This window comes from Mus caroli, chromosome 17 (assembly GCF_900094665.2).
Source record: "Mus caroli chromosome 17, CAROLI_EIJ_v1.1, whole genome shotgun sequence".
In the NCBI taxonomy this organism is placed as follows: domain Eukaryota; kingdom Metazoa; phylum Chordata; class Mammalia; order Rodentia; family Muridae; genus Mus; species Mus caroli.
In genome coordinates, this window is record NC_034586.1 from 42,371,774 (window position 1) to 42,397,763 (window position 25,990).

At 51.1% G+C, this 25,990-nt stretch overlaps 2 protein-coding genes across 7 annotated transcripts in view; one reads left to right on the forward strand and one right to left on the reverse strand.

Moving 5' to 3' along the window:
• Window positions 1–10,250, reverse strand: part of Tmem63b (transmembrane protein 63B) — a 26,518-nt gene extending 16,268 nt beyond the window's left edge. Inside the window, exons 1-5 of one of the 4 annotated variants that reach the window (XM_021149947.1) lie at window positions 10,137–10,250; window positions 3,577–3,759; window positions 3,282–3,361; window positions 3,009–3,047; window positions 1,949–2,039 (exon numbers count right to left, since the gene is read on the reverse strand). In XM_021149947.1, coding sequence (XP_021005606.1) covers window positions 1,949–2,039; window positions 3,009–3,047; window positions 3,282–3,361; window positions 3,577–3,735 — 369 coding nt within the window. In that variant the 5' untranslated portion in view covers window positions 3,736–3,759; window positions 10,137–10,250. The other 3 variants (XM_021149948.2, XM_029471106.1, XM_029471107.1) reach the window with 3 other exon arrangements.
• On the forward strand, window positions 9,746–22,435 carry Mrpl14 (mitochondrial ribosomal protein L14). Of its 3 annotated transcripts, none has more exons than XM_021149949.2 (3): window positions 9,746–9,811; window positions 19,664–19,754; window positions 21,977–22,435. In XM_021149949.2, exons 2-3 carry the CDS (start codon window positions 19,684–19,686, stop codon window positions 22,341–22,343), a joined length of 438 nt encoding a protein of 145 aa, XP_021005608.1. In that variant the 5' UTR covers window positions 9,746–9,811; window positions 19,664–19,683; the 3' UTR covers window positions 22,344–22,435. The 3 variants fall into 3 exon arrangements, with proteins under 3 accessions (XP_021005608.1, XP_021005609.1, XP_021005610.1); XM_021149950.2 differs by lacking the exon at window positions 9,746–9,811 and adding an exon at window positions 10,355–10,448; XM_021149951.2 differs by lacking the exon at window positions 9,746–9,811 and adding an exon at window positions 19,310–19,332.
• Window positions 22,436–25,990: the final 3,555 nt, after the last annotated feature.

A 25,990-nucleotide genomic window follows, 5' to 3' on the forward strand; every position in this document is an offset into this window, starting at 1 on the left:
CTGGGAGAGCCTCTGCCTAGAGCGAGTGAGACCCTGGTTTCTATCTCTAGCACTGAAAAAAAATGAAAGTATATGAGTGGGAATGAGGGGGGTGGCTCAGTTAGTAAAGTGCTTGCCTTGCAAGCAAAAGGACCCGGGTTCAATCCCCGGTTCTTACAGAAAAAAAGCAGGGTGTGGTGGTATACACTCCCAGACCAGGGGAGGCATAGAGAGAGATCTCTGGGGTTCACTGGTCAGACAGGTTAGGCTATTAGGAAGCTCTAGGTCCCAGTTAAAAACCCTGTCTCAGAAGAACCAAGTGAGCCTGTCAAGATGGCTCCTAAAGGTCCTCACTGCCGAGTCTGATAGCTGGAGCTCGATCTCTGGAATCTAAGGCGGTAGAAGGAGAGAACTGACTTCCCCAAGCCGTCTTCTGTCCTCCCTATACATAGCTTAGTGTGCGCATGAGTGTGTGTATGCATTATGGTGGGTAAATAAACAAAACAAACAAACAAACAAACAGACCAAGGTTGATACTGCCTGAGGAATAATAGTCAAAGGTGACCACTGTCCTCCCGTGTACCTGTATACATGTGCACGTATGCACACACACACACACACACACACTCACGCACATGCATGCAATGTGGAGATGCACACAATCTGGAGATGCAGATATCTATAAAACTCTGGGGTTCCATGGGCCAGCTGGGGATGGGGTTCAAGGAAGGCACTGAGATCTCCAAATTTCTAGCTAATAAGAAGAGTTTGCAGGCTTCCAGGCTGGCTCAGAAGGTACAGGGGCTTGCCACAAAACCTGGTAACCTGAGTTCAATCCTAGGGACCCATGTGGTGGAAGGAGAGAGTCAGTTTCTGAGAGTTGTCCTCTGACCTTCACACATACAATGTACACATTTCCACGTACATATGTACATATATGCTAAACTTATACAAATAGATTAAATAAATAAAAGAAACAGCAGGGCTGATAAGATGGATCACTCAGCAAAGTCAAAGGTACTTGCTGCCAAGGTGGACGACTTGATCCCGTAAGTTGTCCTCTGATCTCACACGTGTGCTGCTGTGTTGTCCTCCTGCTTCTCATATATGGGTGAGTAGGGGTGCACACGCACGTGCATGCACACACACACACACTCATGCACACATACAATGTAAAAATCTACAAAAATAAATTATCAAGGCTAACAAAAACAGAGGGGTGTGCTATGGTGCCTACACTCTTCACTCTGTCTCCTAGTCCACTTTGGAGGAACCAAAATCAAGGGTCCCTGGGCTGCAGGTCTCTCCCTGTCCTCCTCTCAGTCCTGTCTGCAGGTGGGTGGATGCTTAGAAAGAGGGCCTACACTACTTTCTACCAAGAGAAGGTCCAGGATGGGAGAGTGTGCCTTCCGGCCAAGACACAGGACTGGTTATCTGAGCTCCATTCAAGCCTGGGGGCCATCAGACACCTCTGTCTGGCAGGGGTACCTTGTCACATACTCTGGGAGTCTCAGAAAGCTAACAGGCATCTCTGCTAAGGCTGCTTCAGGAGCCCCAGCCCAAACGGGGCTGACCAGGGCCACCTCAGGGTGTGAGGATTAGCATCCTGCCTGGGACCAGGCAGGAAACTTCTGTGCACCTGATCTGATGGAAAGAGGTCTGGGGACTGCTGTGGTCAGCATTAACCCCCAGCAAGGCAGCATGTCCCTGTGTGCATGGACACCAGCCTGCAAACTCTGTGTAACATGGTGGTGTCTAAGTCTTACTGCATATACCCTCAAGGCTTATTATAATTTCTAAAACCACATTCAAAGAAAAGGAGAGCTTTAATAAATGGTGTCTAAGTTTTATTGCACAGACCTTCGAGGCTCATTATAGCTAGCATGTCACTCCCTATGCTGAGAAGTCCATACTAGTGTCCCTGACCTTATGGCTGTGTACCCAAGGAAATCGAAAGGAGGACACTCACATTGTCCCTTTGGTCAAAGTCGACGGAGCTGGAGACGGAGGTGAGACGCTCATACCGGTCGTGACTGTCCCCATGCATAGCTGATGCCACACTGGGGGGTGGGGAAGACAGCAGAGGCAGGTGAGAGGGGGCGTGTGGGCCTCAGAGGGCCAGCTATGAACACCCAGAGGGGCTAAAGAAGGCACAGAAAGCGCAGAGGCTGAAGCAAGAGTGATCTCCCCCTGCCCACGCCTCACTCGAACACGCCTGCTTTAGGGATCACTGGTGAGTGGGCCTTAATTGAGAGGGTGTCTTCATCACTGCCCAGAATAGAGGTGGAAGCAAAATGTTAGAGGTCCCTGCAGTTCCAAAGATGACCAGCAGGGGGAGCAGGAGGTGGGCAACAGAAACTGTTTTACCCCTAAAGCAAAAGGGAAAAGAAGGGGTGGGGGGGCACGGGGACCAGAAGAACCCATAGGGGTGGCAAGACTGGAAGATATCTCTCGGGCAGGACCCTCCCCTCTATTGCCCCAAGCCATTAGCTGTCACGGCTCCAATTCCAGTCCTATAGACAGAGACCACAAGGAGTCAAAAAGGCCACAAATTGGGGGCGGGGGGGGGGGGCGGGGGAGCGCTCTTTGGGCAAGGCCCAGTCCAGGCCTCCAGACGGAGCAAGAAAGACTGAAATATGAAGAACTAGCTGTTAGGGGCTAGGAAGCTGTTGGTGACACCCGATCTTGTCTCTGCATCACTGTGCTGGGGGTTGTCTAGGGAGTTCCCAGAGGGAGGTCCCTCACCCCTGCCAGTGAAGGCTGAGCATGCAGGGGTACACACAGAGGGGATTTTCTTAGGCAGGGAGCCTAAGAGGAGGAACTGAACCAGGATCAGGCAGAGACAAGTTGAGGTGCCCCCTGCTCTGCAAAGCACCACCGCCTGCGTTAATCTGATGCATGAGCCTGCAGAGGAGAGAACTGCAAAAGAGAAAACCCAGCAACTGGCGTGAAGAGAAGAGAGAAGCGTGAAAAAGAAGAAAAAAGGAAAGCAGGTTTAGTGTGGATGAGGGGGCTGATGCCCCACATACTATTCCTGTTCCACTCGCTCCCTCTCCTGCCGGCGAAGCCTGGGGACAGAGAACAGAAAGGGTTAGGTGCAGCAGATGAGAGGCCTGGGGGACCGGTGTGGGACAGAGGCCCAACTAAAGGTCCTCACACCATCCCGTGTTGGCCCAGGGTCTACTAGTCCCTGTCCATCCCCCAACAGAGGGGACGGAGGAAGGCTGGCGTCTCCCAAAGGCAACGTGGAGTGTGATGTTTGTGTACCGAGCAGAGGGAGACAGGCTCGGGCTCTTTCTTACCTGTCTGCATCTGTCACCAAGGCCAGCCGCCCGTAGTCCCAGGCCACCTTCCGGAGGATAGAGAATAAGAACAGCAGGGCCTGAGGGCAAAGGGGGAGGCAAGTGGAACAGCTGTCTACAGCCAGGGGTCAGAACCTTAACTTAAAAGGAAGCACCCTGGCTTGGAGAAAGGGACAGGAGTTGGAAAGCGGCAATCCCGTTTTCTTGGTTGGGTCTGGGAGAGAGGTGGAGGATATCTGCAGGGGATGTCCTGGGCCCGGGTGTCAAGGGTGGGGGACAGTACAAGGTCACTCACAAGAAAGCACATGAAGTCCAGAGCCAGCACGGTGGGGACGCCCCCAAAGGGCAGGCCCTGCAGGACAGTGCTGCGGATCCGGGCACTGTAGCAGTAGTCCTTTGGGTTGCTGCTGTTGAGGGCCGCGGTGCCCAGTGTGGCCAGCAAGAACGGCAGCATGGCTGCTACTGCCGCATGGTCCTCCTGGGCAGAGGGCAACTCAGTCAGCTGGGCTCATCCCCTACCCACCCTGGCCTGGCAAGGTGGGTACAGGGAGGGTTGACCAGCTGCCTCAGTGGGTGGCATTGCTCATGAGAAATAGGAGCCTAGAGACACACGAGTGTGTCACATGGATTTATATCACGGCCCTCTGGCTATGACTCTACCCTAGGTTAGGGCAGCACAGCCTGACCCTAACCCCAGCATCACCCCCATCTTAGCATCTTAGAGAGAATCTCTTTTAAGCCCCAGAAATGAGGAGGGGTGGACACTGAAGAGAGGATTCAGCGGTTAAGAGCTTTGCTGTTCTTCCAGGGGTCTTGGGTTGGGTTCCTAGCACCCACATGGAGACTCATGGCCATCATAATTTCAATTCCAGGGGATACAATGCCTTCTTCTGATCTCTGCAGGCACCAGGCATGCATGTGGTGCACACATGTATGTATGTATGCAGACAAAACACTCATACATATAAAGCAATGGAAATAGATTTTAAAATGATGGGTATAGATTTGTCTCTATGCCAGAGAATAAGAGTCCAGAGCCAACATTCTGATCTTCTCAGAAGAAGCCCTAAACTCAATCTCTGTGACTATAATAAATGAAAGAAGAATTAAAAGGGAGCAGGTACTTCTCTGCCTTTTGGCTAAGTTCAAGCGGAAAATACGAAAAGAGAACCGGAATGATCAAATGCGCTTAGAGGTTTTAATTCTGTTAACCTCCTCCACATAACCACCTTCTAAACAGATGTTCAGCATCAGAGCTGCTCCTGTGTCCTCGGAGCAGAGTACTATGCTAGAAGGCAGGTAAACGAACCAAACGTCAGAGTCTGTGTCACCACGCTGGCCCTTGCCATACCTGCTTCTCTCCATCACATTTCCAGCCCAGCTCTCCTCCCTTCTCTCCAACTAGCTGTATAGGGGGAAAACAGAGGGGTGTAAGGACTACAACTCCCAGAATGCCATGCTTCTGTCCACGGAGCAGAGCAGGCTGGGAATGCTGTGCCCTCCAGCCAGCTTTTCCATTGGCAAAAGAGAGGGAAGAGTGGGCGAGGCCTCTAAAGGCCCCCAGCAACCACTGTACTACTGTCTTGCCCAGTGCCTGCCTGGTGCCCTGCCACAGCCTTTGTGCCCTGAGTGGATGAAGGGCAGGAGAGGAGGGAAGGGGAAGCCAGTTGGAGCCCTGGGCTCTGGAAGGGCTTGGGGACAAAGCTGAGCAGGGCCCTGGGGAGGTTCCCGGGCTGAAGAAGTGTTGCTGCAGCAGAGACAGCTACCACAGCAGCACAGCTCCCACCGGCCCTACTCTGGGGCCCTGGGGGCCCCTTCTGCTGACAACATGGACAGTCTGCCTGGGGTAGGGCCCCTAGGGAAGAAAGGCAACCAGACAAAGAGAGAGAACAACAAACCTAGAAGAGATAACTAGCAGGTTGGAAACAACTGTCTGTCCCTTAGCCCCCTAGGGTGACCTAGCACCTCTGGGGTCCCCTCTTCCCATTCAAACATCCAATCACTCAGGGCAGGAGCCAGGAGCGCTCTGCGAGGACGTGGGCATTGTTTGTCTGTTTCTCTTGGTCTAAAGGAGTCTTTGCAAAGCTTGCTTCAGAGCAGAGCAGAGAATAACTCCTTTTTCTGGCCCAAAGCTGCCTTTGAAAACACATGAGTTGAGCCCGGCAGTGGTGATGCACGCCTTTAATCCTAGCACTCGGGAGGCAGCGGCAGGCGGATTTCTGAGTTCAAGGCCAGCCTGGTCTACAAAGTGAGTTCCAGGACAGCCAGGGCTACACAGAGAAACCCTGTCTCAAAAAACCAAAAACACAAACAAACAAACAAACAAAAAACCACATGAGTTTAATCACTGTAGCAAGTACTAGTTATCTAGTGTCCATTGTTTTAAGATGACAGCACTGGCTTCTCTTGAAGACAAGGATTCAATTCCCAGTGCCCACAGGGCTGCTAACAACTGTGAACTCCAGCTCCAGAACTGACACCCTCTTCTGGCCTCTGCTGGTATTGCACCCACATGGTACACAGACATGCGCAGGCAAAACACTACTACACATAAAATAAATACTAAATCTTTTAAAACAAAGAATAACATAGATGACTACATTTAATCCTCAAACATCCTGTCATTTGAAGATGTGAGTACTGGGCCCAGAAAGGCTAAGTACTTTCCCACAAGGTCTCACTGCCAATAAAATGATAGAAGCTGGAATTCAAACCTAAGTCAACTTCTACCTAAGCTGGGACCCTTCTCTGAACACAACAGTACTTTGCTGATAGGCCTAGAACAGATGAAGGTGTAGCCCAGCCTCACTCTTCCAATCTGTAACAAAGAAACACCAGAATGGCTCTCTCCCAGAGAGGTAACAATGTAGCCACAGTGGGGGGAGGGGGCACTGTCTCTGTCTCTCACCAAGGTCTCTTTATGTAGCCTAGGCTGATCTCCGAATTACGATCCTCTGCAGATATTGATGTTTCATAAATAAAATGCTTATTATTTGTTCTTGGGCTAGTGAATACAAGAGCAGTCCAGTGCTGACATATGTTCAGGTATGTAAATGTGGTCATATGTGGATCTTGTCTGCACAGGATGCTAGATTACTACATGATAGTGTGCAGAACTAAAGGGACTTGTGGCCTCTGAATGGAGGAGTGTGTGTGTGTGTCTGTCTGTCTGTGTCTCGGTGTATAAATTAAGACACAAGACACACAGACACACAGGCTCCAGGACTGGTTAAGGATGGGCATAGGTATTTTAGGGAGGGAGACCCCGATTAGCCCTTCTCTCCCCTGCACCTCCACCTTTTTATTTTCTTGGAGACAAGGTCTCATATATTGCAGACTGGCTTTACTCTTGTTATGAAGTTGTGGATGACCTTCAATTTCTGTCTCTACTTCCCAAGTGCTGGAAATCCAACCTAGGGCTTCATGTATGTTAAGTAAGCATGTTATCAACCATGCTATATCTCCAGTCCTGACTTCTCTGAACTCCAGGTACTTCAGTGCCTGTTCCCACCCCTTGTCCAAACTCCTTCAATGACATCCTCCTGTTTCCGTCTTCCCTACTCTGAAGGAAGATGGGACACTCTGGGAGCTTCTACAAGATGTGGCTCTGTTACTGTGGGCGAGAGTTCCCCAGGATCGAACACACAGATCCTCCCCTGCACCCGAGGTGAGCAAGGCACACCCAGATCACCCATCCACAGGAAGGAACTAGGGACCAGAGAAGGGAGTGGAGCCAGGCAAGGTCACGGGGTAGGTAAGAGGTGGAGTTGGGCTGGTGGCTTTGCTGGTTGACAGGCTGACTTAACTGTAGGGGTGGGGTTGCTGGGTTGTGTCATTCAGGGCAGCTGCTTTCAAATCCAGCCTAGCACTGGGGAGCTAAAGGATAGGAGTAGCAGGTGAAGGTTCTCCCAACCTAGACATACCCAGCCAGCTGTGAGCCCATTTCTCTAGTTGGATACTGAAGTTGGTATTGTATAGGGATGGGGGGCGAATTTTAGCTTAACCAAATCAAGGTTGTCATTTCACTAATAAAAACTGTGTTATAGGTTAGAAGTTATTTTTGTTTGTTTTCCTTGTAGAGTTTAGGGCTTCTTCAGGTTCTTACAAAGCCAGTGAACATTAAATTAACTCTTAGTATGCCATCCGGGCATCGGTCTTCCAATCTGTAACAAATACCAAAGGTTTTGCTTGGCTTTGGTGGAACTCAGAGAAAGGCAAAGGTATATCATTGTATCCATAGGTGGCTCCCTCCCCCATCTTTTCAGGATTTAGCGATATAGCCTCCTAGGCTTGACTCCAAGTCAAGACACAAATAAGTGTTCCACCACACCTGCCTGTCTTGCTTTTATTCCGTCCCCGGCATTACTCCATTAAGCACCCTGCAAATGTTGCTATTTGCCACCCCTCACAACCCCAACAGGCCACTGACACACAGAGAAGGCAAATAACTTGAGGAAGGTCACACAGCAGTCTGTGACAGATCCAGAGATGGGCCGAGGCATTTCGCTGCTCCTGCCAATAGGGCTCCTCCACTAGCAGGCTCAGAGGGCTGTCAGACCAGCTCTGAGGAACGCCATGCCTTAAATCTACAGGTTTGCCTTTCGTCTTGCATGGAGCTGATTCCTGACTCAAGTGTGGGGTTTGTGGGTTCAAGCCCTAAGGCAGGGGAAGAGGACCAAGAGCCCTAAGATGAAGCACACTTGGCTTTTAGTCTGGAAAGGGTGCTTAACCAGCTCAGGGCCTTCACCTATAAAATGGAGACAACTCAACCCTGCGGCTGCTTGAAAGATTTAATAAAATTAAAAACAAAACAAAACAACACAACACAACACAAACCACCACAACTCTAATTCACAGCTCGTAAAACAAGCAAGCAAGCAAGCAAACAAACAAACACAAACCACCACAAGAAAGGCCCAGCTGTTGAAGGCAAGCATGCACCTGGAAGACGGAGGCAGGAAGATTAGGAGTTCACCGCCAATCTGGGCTTAATGACATCCCAATCTCAAACAACATAAAACACAAAAACCGCTGTTATTAATATGATATAGACTCCAAGAGGTTGCTTTAGTGGAGGAAGACTGGTTAAGACCAAAATAAAGCACGAAAGGAATAGAACTCCTCAGTGGAGGGGGAGCTCCCTCTATATTAGGGACTCTGTCACCAAGTCCCAGAATGTACCCCCATCCACCTGCAGTAGGTGGGGTGGGACTCCAGAGGAAACTGATAGGTCAGGAAGTTCAGAGATGTGAACCCATTATAATCGATCAACTGTCAGGCAGAGCGCCAGGCTATTTACCTGCATTAAACTATTGGATCCCAAAGATGCGCCTCGGAAGGAGGTGGCAGTAACTAAATCACACTTTTAGATAGACATGGAGGTTCAGATGGGTTAAGTAACTTGCCAAGGTCGCACAGCTCAAAGAACAGCGGAGCTGGGATTTGAACCCGGCTTTCTGTTACTCTGCTGTACTTGGAAGGAATTTGTACCGATGCCAAAAAGGGGTTCTTCACGACTTATCTTCTGCCTCAAAACATCCCCACCCACCTACTCGCTCACTCTCTGGCCAAGACTTCAACAGCAGGCCCCAGCATGTGCTACCTGGTACATGCCAGGACGTAGACCCTCTGGTACCCGGGAGGACAAAGGTGCTGCCAGCATAGCCACCACCTGAGCCTGGCAGCCACTCCCCTTCCCCTTCTCTCTTATATCTGGAAGGCAGAGGGCTGTGGGCCCCTCTTCAGGAGGCGTTGGATACAATCTCATTCACCCCAGACTACTGCAGACCGGGAGGAGGTTCAGGGTCAGGGAGTGGTACTGGGTAGGGAGCAGAGCCCCAAGCCCCTCTGAGCAACGGGCCGCCAGACTTCCGATCAGGGGACCAAGGCGGGTGGCAGCACAAAGCTCCAAGGGCAGCCAGCCCCTCTGACCTCTCTTCCCCACTTCCCGGGCATCCTTGCTTTTTCTGAGCAACACAACGACAAGCTTTGGGACAGTCCGCACCAGGCGGTCAGGACGGCCGGGAGGGACAAAGCGCGCCCCCTCCCCCTCAATAGGGCCTTTGCCTACTCCGGATTCGCGTCTGAATCTTCTCCCCACCGCACCCTCCAACGCAGGCCCGGGCGGCTCATGAATGAACTGCTCTGTGTGGGGCGCAGGAGAGGACATGCTCCCCGGGCCGGCCGCCCTCTCCAGCCCGCAGATCAGTCCCCACCAGGGCTGGGGCAGCTACCCGTCTGGTGCTAACACCTCGAACCCTGCCCTTTGCCCAAGCCTGAACCCCTTGCTTGAGGCCGGCTTCGTCCCCAGCAACAAGAAAACGAATTAAAAGAGAGAGAGAGAGAGAGAGAGAGAGAGAGAGAGAGAGAGAGAGAGAGAGAGAGAGAGACCGAGGGCATCGGACTTGGCGACCCTAGAATGCAAAACTCGGGGGCGGAGGCGGGTGGTTCCCCTTCAGCGGCGCCGGCGGCTGGGGAGCAGCTGGGACCGGAGCAGGGCCGCGCAGGGGCCGCACACCTGGACGGAGCAGGTGGAACTAGAGTGGCACTCGAGGGCCGGGACGCAGGGGTCCCACGCCTTGGAATATTCCGGCGGGGCGGGGGTAGAGGACGGCGCACATCTGGAGCCCCGACAGGGGTGGGAGGACTCACATCTGGCAGGGACGGTGCGGGTTTGGGGACAAAGCGTGCCTCCGTTGGGTCCCGTGGGGCCCGGGCACCTCTGGGTCCCGCAGGAGGTGGAAGGGAGGGGACGCGCAGCTGAGTCCGGGTGCTTTCTTTTTTTTCCTTCCTTGGGGTGGTGGTGAGATCCTATGAGCCAAGTAAGGGGTGCTGGGGAGGGGTCCGCGTACTCACCCCTAGGCGCAGACTCGGCTCCGACTCGGGAGCCCCGGCTCCGGGCGGGGCGGGGCTGGGGAGGGGGAGGGGGAGTCGCCGGGCGGCTAGAGCTCTGGGCTCCTGCGGCGGCCGCGGCAGCGCGTGGGGGAGGGGGAGCAGAAGGAGGGAGGGGGGCCCGAGGGCGGGGCTCCCGTAGGACCCGCCCCCACGCCGCACACGTAGAAAGTGCGCGCGCACTCACGGAGCACCCCTGGCGCGCAGGCGCAGCGTGCGGGGCGGGGTCTTGCCAAGCTGGGGTCCGTGGCGGGAGATTCCCAGGCTGTTAACGCGGTACGGTGGGGGCTCAGGGGGACACCTCGCACCTCTCGCGCTGCTTCTCCCGGTTTCTTCTCTGCAATAGGGGAAGCGCTGTCGGGGAGGGGTGAGGACAGGCCATACTGGAAACCCAGAGTCAAGTGAGAAGGGTGCTCACCTTTCGCGAGGCCTCAGATCTGGACCCTCTCGCCTTCTTTTTGCCAAAGGCTTCGGGGTCCGCGCCTCCCACGCGTCCCCGATGCGCCCATCTGCTTATCCAGGTTCGGGATGTAGAGCCTCGGGGAATGGGGGCTGCGATCTAGCCTGGGTTAAGTGGCTAGGCCTGTTGCTTTGACGCGTCTCCTGCAGTTTTATCTGCTTCTCTCTCTTGCTAGGCCTGGAGATGAGTTTGCTAGAAACTTCTGTGGTGTAAAGAGGGAGTCCTTGCTTTCGCTTCTGTCAGGCTGAATGACTCCTTTTGCCCCGGGGATTCCCTGTATTCTCAGTTCACCAAAGACCTTTCCTAGTGGGGGGTGGGGTTAAGACTGGAGAGATGGAGAGGCGGAACGCCCCTTTTCTGTATGTCACCACACATCTCGAATACAAAGACACGACAGATACCACCTGTTAAATTTCGAGGTTTTAAAGGGGACAGAGGAAATACTGCTTCCCGCTGTACGCAGTAAGTGAGCTTTACACGCTGAGACTTAGATGAGGAACTGACTGTGTAATGGTCCCTAGAGCTGAGACTGGATCACCTTGGATTACATGGGAAATGGTGGCACCCAGGGAGGGTCTTGCATCACGATTGGACACTACCATCCTGGTCAGTGTGTCTGCTGTATGTGACTATTCAGCTGCTCGTTTTGTAGCTGGGGGTTTGCAGCTCTAAGATTTGGTCTGTTGAAGTGTCTTTCAGACACTTCCATGAGTGGCTTGGAAATCAGTTTAGTAGATCATGGCCATCGTGTGTGTGTGTGTGTGTGTGTGTGTGTCTACAGTAGGTGTTCTGTCTTGGGACACAAGGGCATGGGGGTGTATTAGGTGTCTTCTACTGTTTCTGTGTGTTGTAGAAAAGTTTGGGAAAGTATTGATCTCTTGTATACCTCTCGCTTTCCTCAGCTTGAGTTTTTAGTCAGTTAAATCCTCTGAAGATGCAGTTGGTAGTATTAGTAATGAGCACATTGGAATTGGCCATCAGTGGGGCTTGCCGGTAATCGTAGATGTAGGTAGCTGTTCAGGGCCATCCTTAAGCTGCTTTGGCTGTGTAAGACCAGCTAGAGATTGCCTGACACCAAGTCTCAACAAATCAAACCAAACATACAAATTCCCCAACCTTGAGGATTTTGGTGGTGGTAAGGGAAACAAGATGGAGCAGCGTCTGCCGCTGTAGGTAGACTGCCTGGGACTGTCACTGTAGGCTGCTTAGTGGCAGGGGACTGTATGTCTGGGTCTGAGAAGCTGTATTGAGGAAACAGGTTTTGATGGGCTGGTGGTATTAGTGGCACACCTGTGGTGGCACAAAGCGTTCCAAAACCAAGATTATGGACTTTTGCATCATCCAGGATTCTGGGCATCTAACTGTGGCATATATCCTATAACAGCGTGCCACTTGAGAAATGGGTTCAGGAGCCCAGAGGCTCAGACTCCCACTTTATTATTTTTTTTTAGAATAGTAGAATTCCAGAAACATCTTCCAGTGATCCCCAGAAGTCCCCAAATCAGCTTATCAGGCCCTCCATCTTCTATTATCAGTGCTGTTATCAGTGCTGTTTGGCCTCAAAGTGAATTTTATTGTTCCAGGGAGTATGGTTCATGCTAGTTTTCTATCAATACACACCTAAATTAATACAATTATGTAAAAGTCCCACAGGAAAGACACATCCAAGCCCTGTGGGTAAAATGGATAACCTGTTTTATATAAAACATTATATAGAAGATTCTTTTTCACTAAAAACTACATTTATTTGTTTGATTTTTCTGTGTTTTGTTTTGTTCTTGTTTTTTTGTTTGTTTTTTGTTTTCTGAGACAGGGTTTCTCTGTGTACCTCTGGCTGTTCTGGAACTCACTCTGTAGACCAGATTGGCCTCAAACTCAGAGATTCACCTACCTCTGCCTCCCGAATGCTGGGATTAACGCAAAAATCCTTTAAAGATTGTCTTGATCTGCTCCTCTGTTGTGGACAGTGATGTCCACTGTCTCATGTGGACGACCAAATGTATTTTCCCATTGTTTATATTACTTGGTTCTATGGGAGCTTGGGAAGGCCTCAAGAAGCCTGTATTTTTGGGTTTGTCTGTTCATGTGAGACCCAAGGTCCTTCTGCTTCTGCCTCCAAAGTGCTGGGATTAAATGTGTGCATCACCCCACCCACTTCAGTTTATCTGGTATAATTTTATAGGTATGCTGACAATTATAGTCAGTGTTCAAGAAAGGACTGTGATTCAGGGCTCACAGTGTTGTTCTGGGTCACAAAATGTGCGGGCCCAGAGGAGGTGTCAGTAGGGAAATAGGGAGGGAGTTCCCCTGTCAAAACACTCTTAAAAATCGTGTATGTCCTCAGAAGGTCAGGAAACACTTTCCTGTGTCTCTTCTAAGCCGAGAGAAGACTTGGAGGATTGTGTGATTTTCTAGGGAGGAGGGGGAGCCATGTGATGGAGGAGTGAGACCTCTCTTCCTGCCCCGAGCATGGGAAACCAGCTGTTTTACTCTGTAAACCAGAGGATTCCCCGACCGACCCGAGTGGTCTCTCTCCTAAACGAAGCTAAAGCACTTTGATACCGAAGTGGCCTTACTCTTCCCGATGACCCCTGTTTGTCCACGATTCACTGAGACCTGGAGACGTGATTTAAAGGTCACAGACTTCTCATAGAGGAGAGGCTGGCGCTGAGAGATGAGTCCTGCCAGTAGCATTTCCTCTCCGGTTCTAACCTTGCTGTCCTGCATTCCTCAGGCTCCCTGACATCTTATTCCTGGATCCTTGCCACTGCCGTCGTTACGTTAAACATAAGATATAAACTGTACACCAAGTTGAGAAAAGTTCGGTGGCAGCTGAGGTAGAAACCGGTCTTCATGTCGTTAAAGGGAGCTCACCCCGGGCAGGTGAGGCAAACCGGCCTCAGCTTCGCCTGGGGCTGTGCTGGCTGTGGTATTATTATTATTATTATTATTATTATTATTATTATTGACAGGATCTTACTATGTAAGCCTGGCTAGCCTGGAATTCGATATGTAGATCAGGCTGGTCTTGAACTCACATAGAGCCACTTGCCTCTGCCTCCCAAATGCTGTTATTATAGGAATGACCCACCACACCGACCTTGGTTGGTTTGCTGTTTTCTTTCTTCCTTTCTTCCTTTCTTCCTTTCTTCCTTTCTTCCTTTCTTCCTTTCTTCTTCCTTTCTTCCTTTCTTCTTCCTTCCTTTCTTTCTTTCTTTCTTTCTTTCTTTCTTTCTTTCTTTCTTTCTTTCTTTCTTTCTTTCTTTCTTATTGAGACAGGGTTTCTCTGGGTAGCCCTGGCTGTATCCCTGGCTGTCCTGGAACTCACTCTGTATTCCAGGCTGGCCTTGAACTCAGAAATCTGCCTGCCTCTGCCTCCCAAGTGCTGGGATTAAAGGTGTGCACCACCACGCCAGGCCTTGCTGTTTGTTTTCTTTGCTTTTTGACAGTCTCTTGTAGCCCAGGCTGCTTTGAACTTGTACTTGGTTTTGGTGGAGTTTTTAGTGGGTAGAACTGCCTTTGAACCATAGCCCTGCCCTACAGAGTATACTGGAGTAGGAGCAAGTTTGAGCTCTGGTCTGGACTCGGTTGCCTTATAGCCTTGGTGGAGTGACAAGCAGTAGTACCATTTCCGATTTCATTTCTACACCTGCAAAATGATGCAAGTCCTGGCTGAGCCAGCCTCCTTCAGGCAAGTACCTGGTCTTTGTTTTTCTGTTTCCAATGGCTCCAAAGGAATGAAATCATCAAAGACGGTGCTCTGGCGAGGATACTTTGAGAATTGCAACATGTTAGACTTGTGTGAGATTAAACTATATACACAAAATAAACTGAAAGAGAATGAGGGAGGGGGAACAATAACAAGTGTTTAAGCAACCAATAGGAGTATTTGTTGGGTCAAAATGAAGGGAAGGGTTCGTATGGGAGGATGGTGGTCTTCAAAGTGGCCAGGCCTTTGCTTTTTGCTGTTAATTTGATGTATTTGTTTGATTTTGGAGACAGGGTCTCACTCTGTAAAATGAAGCTGGTTTAGAATTCCCAGGCTAAAGGTGACTCTCCTCTGCATCCTTGCTCCAGAGTGCGGGGATAGACGGTGTGTGCCCAGCCGGCCTGGCTTGGAAACAATGTATAGGTCTGTGATGCTCCTTGTACTGCTGAATTGTATAGCGAGACATTTTGCTGGTTACTTTGTAACTGAAATTCAAAACCCAAGTGATACCTGCAAAAGATGGCTCAGCTAGGCAGCAACATTCTTAGCAACATTCTTACACACAAGTGTGAGAACCTGAGTCTGCTCCCCAGAACCAGTAAAGGTGGAAGGAGAGCTCTGACTCCACAGTTGCCCTCTACATGATGTACACATGATAAATAAATAAATATCCGCAGGTAACGGTGCTCCCCACCCACCCCCCCAAAGCATACCAAGTGTAGGTGCTTCCTTGATTGTTCTTCTAGCCGTAGGTATGAAAAGTAGCAAAAATCCACTGGACCTAACAAAAAAGAACCCTCTAAAGCAGTGATTCTCAACTTCCCTAATGCTGGGACCCTCATATTGTGGTGACCGCCCCCCAACCATAAAATTATTTATATTGCTACTCCATAACTGTAGTTTTGCTACTGCTATGAATTGTAATGTAAATATCTGTGTCTTCTCATGGTCTTAGGCACCCCTATGAAAAACATCATTTGACCCCAGAGAGGTCATGACCCATAGGTTGAAAACTACTTCGCTAAGACATCAGAAGCCTGGATGCATGAAATGTCAAGCCAGGCGTGGTGGCCCACGCCCTTAATACCAACACTCAGGAGACAGAGGCAGGGGGGTCTCTGAGTTCGAGGCCAGCCTTGTCTTCTACAGAGCAGGTTCCAGGACAGTCAAGTCTACACAGAGAAACCCTATCTTGAAAAAAACGAGAGAGAAAGAGAAAGAAGTCAGCACACACACACGGACACATGGGCACTCTGGGCTCTATTTGACAGTCCCTTAGCTGTAGCCATGTGTCAATAGCTGCTCTCTACCCTAGAGCACTAACTAAGCAGGGCAGGTAGTGGTCTCTGCCCCATGGAGCATGCATCCCAGTGGTACGGGTATGGACGAGCCTAGTGCACACCTTGCACTGTGAAATCCCTGCTCTCTGTGTTTCTGCAGTAGAATGAAATTTAACCAAATGGGAAAGGGGCATGCTTCTCATGGATGAGATCATCTCTACCCTGCCCTTTGAGTCACACTCTGAAATGGGAAGATAATACTCCGAGTTGACCAGGAAGTCACAGGAAAGGCCACCTCCGCACAGTAACCTGGCTCTATCTAAAGGAGTGTCATAGAAGAAATACTGAGGACCATCTGGGCAAACAAGGCTTAGAAAGAGACAGCATTCTGTGTGCCAGGGTCTTCCAAGCCTCAGAGCCTGTCTACAGGATGAACTCTTGCTAGCAGATAACACAAAGGCCTGTTAAGAGTTTCTCTGAAGTCCCTTGCTGTCCCATAGCACACCCCTCCCCATCCGAAGCAGTTATTTAGTGATGGGAAGTGTTCACACTACACTGGGTCATACTTCCAGGGCCTTGCAGACAAAGCAGAGGCTTCCCCAACCACTAGCACCAGCTTGGCTCCAGGGGACCCTTAGAGGGGTTGGTTCCCTATGAAGTCCCTGTGTCGCATCAGTGTGTATGGGGGGCACCTAACTTATTTACTGCTCTCCTACTGTTTTTTGGGACCTGAGATCTTTTCCCAGTGTGGGAGAAGCAGGTGAGTGTCTGCGACTGTGCCTTCAGGTCACAGCAGTGCATACTGTTGTCTCTTCACTGCTAAGTCTGCTGTGGTTGAGGTCAGAGGTCACAGTCAGTACCAGATACCTTAGAAACTGAAAGTGATCATGGACTTTTTCCTTAGAAACTTGAAGCTAAGCAGTGGTGACACACACCTTTAATCCCAGTGCTCAGAGGCAGAGACAGGTCGGCCTGATCTCTGTGAGTTCTAGGATACTCAAGGCTACATAGAGAAACCCTGTCACACAAAAAAAGTTGAAGACTTCTCTGTAGGAATGGCCCCTGTGCTCAAGGGTGGGCACAAAGTTCTGCCTTCCTAGTACCTTGGCCATTTGAGGTGTCCTACATTTCTGAATTTGGGGTAGTAAGTTGCAAGGAGTCTAAGAGCCCAGTGCAGAGGTGAAGTTCCTGTGACCCCAGGATCAAGAATGTGGCCTGCGTTCGAGTCATCTTGAATTGCCAGGGAGTCGCTTTCGTCTGGGAGTGGGCCTGAGGGCCTGCTGGCATTGGAGGGCACCTCTTGGTTGGGGTTTGAGGCACAACCTGGCTGCCCATCAGAGATGTGGTGGGTTGTACCCTCTTTTAGTTATACATAGAGCATGAGTCCTTTTGCTCCCTGTACCACAGATTGTCTTTAGATCTTAGATGGGGGCTGGGAAGTCACTGAGTGCTCTCCAGACACAGTCAAGGTACTGGGTAGATTCCCAGCACAGTACACAGCTGAACCTTAGGTCAGACTGAAAGGGGGCCTCCTCACCTGGTATTTCAAGCCCTTCAGCAGGCAGTGAGGCACCTATGATCCAAGTGAACAGGTAATGTCAGTGTTGTTTTGGTTTTTGAGGTCTATCTGTGGTTCCCTGGCTGTCCTGGAACTTGATATGTACACCAGGCCGGCCTCAAACTCTGCCTGGGCTTCCTGAGTACTGGGGGCGTGTGCCACACCTGGAAAATGCCAGTGTTCTTGATGGAACTAGAGTTTGTTAAGAGTTGTGGAGAAATAATATTTACGGCTGCCATGTTTACTTTCGTTTGAGTAAGTGTGGCGACGGTTCAGGAAGCTGGTTACTGTGGCTCAAATTGTCACCCACCCCTGTGTCACCTTGGTCAACTTATCCTCTGGTGGCTGTGTGTGTGTGTGTGTGTGTGAGAGAGAGAGAGAGAGAGAGAGAGAGAGAGAGAGAGAGAGAGAGAAAGGGGGGGAGAGGTCAGTAATGGTATACACTGCACAGTAGTGTTTGTGAGTTAAATGAGATGCCAGTGCACAGCATTTAGCCTAGTATGTGGCATGATATAACTGCCTCAGCAAAGGTTCAAAAAGCAGAGGCATCCGACAACTCAAAGCCTGGGGGTGCAGAGGTCCTAAGGCTCGTTGTGGGGCTCAATGGAGATCACTAAAAGTCTCTGTACCTCAGTTTCCTCTTCTATGAAATGAGACGGGAAGAAGAGAGCTGATAGGTATGCAGTGGGTACGCAGCCTGGGCTGTGTCCTCTGCGTCGCTCATGCCTGGGGACTTGCACAGGACCTTAGTAAAGCTGGGCTCATCTGTCCAGCGCTCCGATTGCCCGGGTTGGCTGCTGTATTCGTCAGGTTGTTTTCTGATTGTAGAGTAGCACAGCACTTCACAGGTGTTCTGAGGAGAACACTGAGGTGCTGGGATGTGCAGAGGCACCAAGTGACTGGCATTTGTGGAATGTTCCCATGTGGAAGTGAGTGGTGAATTCTCCCGCCACCTTTATTAAATAGTCTTATCTGTGGTGCCTTGAAGCCTCACTAAGCAAAGCTGTGTGCAAATACTCCAGTGCACAGGCATGGCTCTGCGGGGTTCTCCAGCGGTGCCCTCTGCTGCTAGGCACCTGGATGGAAGAGCTGGCCTGCTGACACCTGGGATCCCCGCCTGGGTGGTATCCCTCACCATGCTTCATGCCCTGCAGGACCTTTCAGCGTGTGTGTGTGTGTGTGTGTGTGTGTGTGTGTGTGTGTGTGTGTGTTTGTATAGTGTAAGCTTGTGCTAGAAAGCAACAGAGCCAAGTTCCATGAGTTGGACTCCTGACTCGTAGATGCTGTAGCTGTCTTTCCTGTCTGTGGATGTTTTTCCATGCTGTGGGGGAGACTCACCCAAATATAGACTTTGGTCAGTGCCTTGGCAAGGGTGGCTTTGGCCCTACTTTGCCGACCTTGGGCTCTACAGGTGTCCTGGCATTCATATTTGGGGGAAGGGTGATACGTGACCGGCAGCTTAGGAAGCAGCTCAGATCGGCAACATTTTCACCCCACTTCAGCACTAGGGGCTGAACCCAGGGTGTGTGCTAGCACCCTTCCACTGAGCTATATTCCCAACCCTTTAAGAAATGATTTTTGTTTTATGCACACTAGTGTTTACCTACATATGTACCTGGTGCCCAAGGAGACCAGAAGGTCCTCTGCAAGGACAGCTAGTGCCCTTACCACTGAGCCATCTCTCCAGCTCCATGTTCTGTTTTGTCTTTACTAATTTCTTTGAGTCAGGGTCTCGTGTAGCCCAGGCTGGCCTGGAACTCACCAGGTCTTGAGCTCTTCACTCTCCAGCCTCGGCCTTTTACAAGCTGGGATTCTGGGTATGGGCTGGTTTAATAGTTTTGGGTTTTTTTGTTTTTCTTTTTTTTTTTTTGGTTTTTTGAGACAGGGTTTCTCTGTGTAGCCCTGGCTGTCCTGGAACTCACCCTGTAGACCAGGCTGACCTCAAACTCAGAGATTCGCCTGCCTCTGTCTCCGGAGTGCTGGGATTAAAGGCGTGCACCACCACCGCCCGGCGGTTTAATCGTTTTTAATACATGAGCTCACTCTCTAGTCCGGCCAGGTGTGGAATGTGGATCCTCCAACTCAGAATAGTCGGGATTACAGACCTGTGCCTCCAGGCTTGGCTAATCTGCTTTCTTCCTGGGTGCTGAATGGTACGCGTTCAGAAGGCGCCGGGGTCAAGAAGGGAAATGGCATTCAATTTTGTGGCCCTCTTGGGAAGTTGTGGCTAACTTAGTTATGCTGATGGCCCCGTGTTTTCTGCTGCCTGGGGAAGGTGAGGGCGGTGGGTGTTCTCCATGCTGGTCTGTTACAGCTGACCTGCGGGGAGTGTGACTCAGCAGAACTGGGAGCTGGAGTTCTGTCTAATCATCCGTGTATCTTTCAAGCACCAAGATTCCGAGTTAGTGACTAAAGGACCTGTGCTACAGTGTCTTCTCCCACACAGGTCCCCAGAGCAAACAGCCTCTGTCCCCTTTCCTGCAGGTTTGCCATCTTGGGATCCCATGGCTGCCCTTACTGGGCTTTGGGGCTCTTTTGCCCATGTCAGCAGAGCATTCAGCCAGCGCTGCTTCAGGTAAGTAATATGTAACATCTTGGTCTTAAGAAGTGTTCCCGGGTAAGCCTGCCTCTCTGGCCCAATCCTGTGGTGACTAGAATGGAAGAGGGAACTCAGAGAGCTGGTGGGGTTAGCATGGGGAACGGATTTGGGCAGATGGGAGGAAAGAGTGGCCTGTGGTGGAATCTGTTCGTTTCCAGTCCCTGCCAGTTCCTTAGAGAGCGCTGCTCGGAGCCTGTCACTGCTGCTGCTGGTGTGTGTGTGTGTGTGTGTGTGTGGGCATGCACGTGTCCTGGTACTGGTACACACATGGAAGTCAGAGGACAACTTGCAGAAGTTGGTTCTCGCCACAGTGTGATGAGGCTCAGGTTTGGAGCTTGGTCGCAAGCATCTTCATCTGCTCCACCATCTTGCTGACCCCAAACTCTTTTAAGAGTGAATTTATTTTTTTTTTCATGACTGTGGACTGAAATCCATGGTTTCCAACCCTTGTCTTACATTTTTATTTTGATTTTTGTTGTCTTCGTTTGCTATATACAATAGAGTTTTACTGTACAGCTATAGCAAGCTTAGACATTTCCATGTAGACCAGGCTAGCCTCTTCCCACTTCTGCTTCTTGGGCACCGGGATTACAGGCGGATGCTATCAGCCGTCTGTGTTACTTGTAATTTTGAGACAAAATCTCACTAAGTTTCCCAAGCTGACTTTGATCTCACCCTGGAGCCCACATGACCCAGGAACCTGCCATCTTCCTGCCTCAGCCTTCTATGTAGCCAGGATTGCATTCTTGGACCACGAAGCCCAGCAAATTTAACCTTTAATGAGAACATTGCATGATTGTTGTCGGTCTGTGCTTCCTTACCAAGCCAAGGTAGCCCCACCCCAGCCTCAGTGCCCTCCCTTTGAGACCCCATTTACCTTTTCTTACTTCACCCTGCAGAGATGAATGAAAATTGCTTCTCGTGGAGAAGAGTTCTCAAGGCAGGCCTCTCTCAGAAACAAACTTATTCTAAGAAGAAGTGATAGGCGTGGGGAAAGCAGCTCAGCTGTGATGGTGGCGGCCACCAGGCCTGGTGACCTGACTGAGTTCCATCCTTAGTGGTGGAGGGACAGTACCAGCGCCTGTCCGTTGTCCTCTTACCATCACATGCATGTGTCTGAGTAGAGCCGATAGGGAGGAATGTGAGGGTACCTAGAAGGGAAGTGAGTCCAGCCTGCCCAGGCCCCGAGGGCGTTCTTGGAGAAGCTGCAGGACTGGAGTGGCTGGCAGAGCCGGGCAGGAGGTCAGTTGGGACCTCCTGAGTTTGCGGTGCGAGGAGCACGGGTTGAAGAGAGCTATGCAGTGGAAAGTCAAGGCTCAACAAAGCAGAGGCATGGCCTGGAGGTGGAGCCGCTAGCAGGAAGCCATGGGGATAGGCATGCTGGGAAGAGGGAGGCCCTGGGACCGTGCTAGAGAACATCACTCTACCGGGTGGTGGAGTTGCCATGGTGGCAAGACTGGATCTGCTCCTGATACTTTTCTGTTTCTGAAGAGGAACGGGTTTGGAGGGTGGTGGTGCCACAAGATGTACTCCCATTCCCCATGTTTGGAGGCTCGGTCTCAGGACTTTGGCAAGGTAGAAGACCCATCTCAAAAAAGCACACGACGAAGCCCCCTTGCTCGTGTTAAAGGTTGTCATCTTGACAGTTTCTAGTCTCTGCCATGTTGTGTCAGGGCTCCCTCAGAATAGCGTCTCCAGGTTCCCAGACTCTGAGAACAGGGAAGCAGGACCTGGAGAAGCAGGTTCTGCAGGATTGGCCGGGCGAGGCAGCCTGTGGAGCTGCCTTTAGCCCTCGACTTTCAGAAAGCAAAGGCTGGAGATGACGTATGCCATCAAGTTTCCTGTCACAGAAAGATTGGAGTCTTGACACCAACAGAAGCCCTTGGTTTTCTGAGAGAGTAACACAGATTGGCCTCAAGCCTGTGATCCTCCTGCCTCAGCCTCTCACGTGCTAGGATTACAGGTATTTGTCAGCAAACCATCTTAGAAGCTCTCCATTATAAGGAAGTGGGTAGTTAGACTTCACAACCCCTGACTTTTTGTTTTGGCTCCTGGGTCACTCTGCTCAGTGTGTACATGTATTGCATATGCATGTATGTATATGCATGTATGAATATGCATGTAGCCCACATGCACCTTCCTGCCCTCTCCGGGGCCCAGAGAGATCTCTGTCAGACTTATTTTTTCTCTCCCATCAGCACCTCTGGGAGCCTCAGTGCCATCCAGAAGATGACTCGGGTCCGAGTAGTGGACAACAGCGCCCTGGGCAACACCCCATACCATCGGCCACCCCGGTGCATCCACGTCTATAACAAGAGTGGGGTGGGCAAGGTGGGCGACCAGATCCTGCTAGCCATCAGGGGGCAGAAGAAGAAAGCACTCATCGTGGGACACCGCATGCCCGGCTCCCGAATGACCCCAAAGTTTGACTCCAACAACGTGGTCCTCATTGAGGACAATGGCAACCCTGTGGGGACTCGAATTAAAATACCCATCCCGACCAGCCTTCGCAGAAGGGAAGGAGAATATTCCAAGGTCCTGGCCATCGCTCAGAACTTTGTGTGAGCAGAGCGGCTCTGGGCTGAGCAGCCATTCCTGCCACACTGGTGACAGTGTCGTGGAGCAGAATAAATGTTTTAATGTATGTTTTCTTCCAATGCTGTCTGAGCTGTGGTCGTGAGGTGGGTGACTAAAGCAGTTGAATGCTGGCGTCCTTCCCAGACTCCAGGCATGGCCTGGGCTTCTCGTATATCTGACAGCCTTGGGCCTTGTTGATCTCCCTTATTTCTTTAATAGAATCTCATCAACTCACAAAGCCATTTGTTGAAGATACTATGAGGTTAGAGAGATGGCTTGGTGTTTAAGAACAATGGCTGCTCTTTACAAGACCAGGTTCCATTCCCAGCACCCATCTGGTGGCTCACAGCCTTCTGTAACACCAGTTCTGATGGGTCGATGCCCCCTTCCGGCCTCTGCGGATACTGCCTGCATGTGCTGCACAGATACATGCTGGCAGAGCATGCCTACACATGAAATGAAAGAGATATATATATAAATTAAGAGCAGCTTATGATCAGGCTGCCTGGGTGTGAGTCACAGCGCCAGCCTTCTTTAACACCTTAGGACATTGGGCAAGTTGGTTTATCTTTCTGAGCCTCGGTATCTCCACATGATATATGATGATGATGATGAACATTTGGTGCCACTGATACAAAGATTAAAAGAGCCAGTGCCTGTGAAGCCAAAGCAGGCCCTGGCCGCAGGAGTCGCTCAGGATTGGCTGTTTCTTGTATTGTGATTGTGCACGTGCCTGCTCCAGGAGAGCAAAGGTGAGAGGAAGCAGGTGTGGCACTTACAGTGTTACAAAGGAGCCCAATAAATTCCTCTCCAACAAGGGCTTATGATGAAGGCTTAGACCTTTGGGTTAGTGCTGTCCCAGAGAAAGGGTTCCCTCAGCTGCAGTCTAAATAGGCCATGTGACAGAAGCCCAAATGAGGATTACTTAAGGGGCTGGGTGCAGTGTGAACTGGGAAGGGACAAGAGGGAGCCTTCTGACCACTGGGAGTGTGTTGTTAGACTTAGCAGTTGCATGAGTATATCTGTGAATAATTAATGAACTGTGCACTCATGTCCCTTTAAAGGAGTGGGAATTTGCTAGGGAGTACAGAGCATGTGTGTATAGGCCTGGAGTAAGTACCAGGACCTTTAACCTGTGAGCCTTTGGGACCACTTGAGCTCCTGCTATACCAAGTCAGGAGGGGAGTTGACCTCCATTTACTCCTGGTTGCAAAGCCCAGGGAAGGAGGCTTATCTTACCCAAAGGCGTTAGGATGCAGATGATGGGTATTTAGGGAAGAGGCGGGGAGGTGGGTTGACTTTAACTTGAGGGTTTGAAGAGGACAGACTGCAGTACTGCAAGATGCCACCACGGACTTGGCACACTCAGACGTCAGTGCTTGAAGAAATGGGATTGGCAGGAGGCTAATATGGAGGAGGCCAAAGAGGAGTCTGGGGTTCCTGGACTCAGCCATGCAGAACTTGGGAGCTTGGGGTGCTCTTGGCCTGAGGACCCGAGAGAAAGGGTAGTTGGTGGGTAAGCAGCTGCTGTTCTCTGAGGCGCTAGACAGGTCGTTGTATATAGTCTTAAGTTATGGCAGCAGTGTGCTGTGGAGAGACCCAGGTATGTGCATATACTTAGTGCTTCTCACAGTCCTTGGGTACTTTAAGTACTGGTCCCATTGCCACTGAGAACAGTTTCAGAGGCCATGTGGGAAACCTGGATCTCAGGCCAGGTTTCTGTCTTTCTCCCTAGCATCCCCATCTGTCATTTTTACTGTTGCTGGAGCCTCTTTCTTGACTCCTATCAGCTGTGATCCTACAGGCTGCCATTTTGATTATCTAGGCCTCAGGGCAGACCTTGGAGGGCGGAGGTGGGAGCTACCAGCCTGAATACTAGGAGGTAGAAACTTATGTCTTCAGTGCATGTTGGTCCAGCTCCCAGGTCCCCTCTGGCTGAGTTTGCTTCAAGGGATCCTGGGTATTTGGGGAACATACCTGCGTCCCCCCCTACTGTGGCCCTCTGCAAGGCCTGGTGCAGTGTGGCTGCAGTAGTGGGCTCTGGGGATGGACTAGCTGTAGCAGAGCTCTCACCAACACATGGCTGATTTGCTGGCTGGCGTGTTTACAGGTTTGGTGCTGGGGCTTAGTGGACTCTTAATTCCCTGCTGTCTCTGCAGCTTCAGGAAGGTAGACTGGCGGGGGTGGGGGGGGGGGGGGGGGGGGGGGGGGGGGGGGGGGGGGGGGGGGTGGGTGGATGAGGCCTCTGTCTTGGGGCAAAGGAAAGCAGCGATTGTCCTCAGCCTGACACAACCTGCTTTCCCCTGGACCTTTGCCCTTCACAGGGCAGCTTCTCTGGCCGTTTGCTTAGAGGGGGTTGGCCCCTCCACTCCACTCCCCTCCCCTCCCTCTGCCCTGCTGTGTGTTTTCAGGGTGCTGGCTGCTCTGCTGTGCCCCCTCAGCCCCCTCCCCTGCCTCCCGGCTGCTGAAGCTCACCACTGTCCTCTGAGTGACTCTTATCCGAGTTGTCCCCTCTGGTCTCTTATGGACTTAAGCGCTCCTCCCAAGGTGTTCTGTGCTGACCACTAGAAGCCTGTGGTTTCAACACAGGCTAGTGCCTGTGACGCAGGGCCCTGGAGCACACTGCCCAGAATAGCCCCGGCCTGGTTGCCCTTCCAGCCGTCCTATCACTTTGCAAAGGGAGATCTAATTTGTAGCTTACCCCCAACCCCCACCATGCCCACAGCCGGTACTTTCTTTGCCCATGAAATATTTATAATCACAGATTATGTTTCCTTGGGAGTATAAGCTTGCTTTTGTTTGTTCCCCTTCTGTGCCCTTAAGAAAGCCACCCCTGTTGGGTTGTAGGCCTCACTTGTCTTCCAGAGTTACCAGGGACTTCCTTGCACTGTCTTTGCTGGTGTCCTGCCCACCCACGGTGTGACTCTGCCACATTGCTACAGAAGGACTGCGGGTGGGAAGGTTCCTAGATCAGCATCTGCAGTTGGGAACCGGTCACTGGCTAGCTGTGTGTCTCTCGGCAAGCCACAGGCTCAGGCTGAAGGGGAGACACAGCTCATCCTTTGATGGCCTGGTGCTCAGGGCGTCTGGTTAACGGCTTCACTTTGCAGATCCAGGCTGACACTAACTATAAGTCCTTGTCCCATCCACCCAGAAGGATGTGAGCACGGCTGCAGATAGGGACCTAGCCAAAGCATCCCTAGAGGCTGTCTGTCTCTGGCAGGAGCGTCAGATGGTCTTTTCTGACATCCCCAATGCCATCAACCCCGCCTCCAGCATGGTCTTGGCTTTCTTCACCTATGTTCCTTCGTGGTCCTTGTTTAGAGAACCCTAGAGTGTCTCCTGCTGTAGTGCAAGCTGGCTTTGGAGCTTTCTGTGTAGACCGGGCTGACCTCGTTCATACGTGCACACCTGCCTTGGCCTCCCGCATACTGGGGTTATGGATGTGTGGCACGTGGTGCTAGGCCTGGCTCAGGCTGAGAAAAGATGGAAATTGCATTACTCTGGAGTCCAGTGCACAGCTGGAGTGATACTCACATCCATACATCTGTGCATCCCATCTGTACATCCATCCCACAGCCTCTTTCCTTTCCCTAATTCTGTAATTCGCTCTTCAACCAAGAAAGAACTGGTGT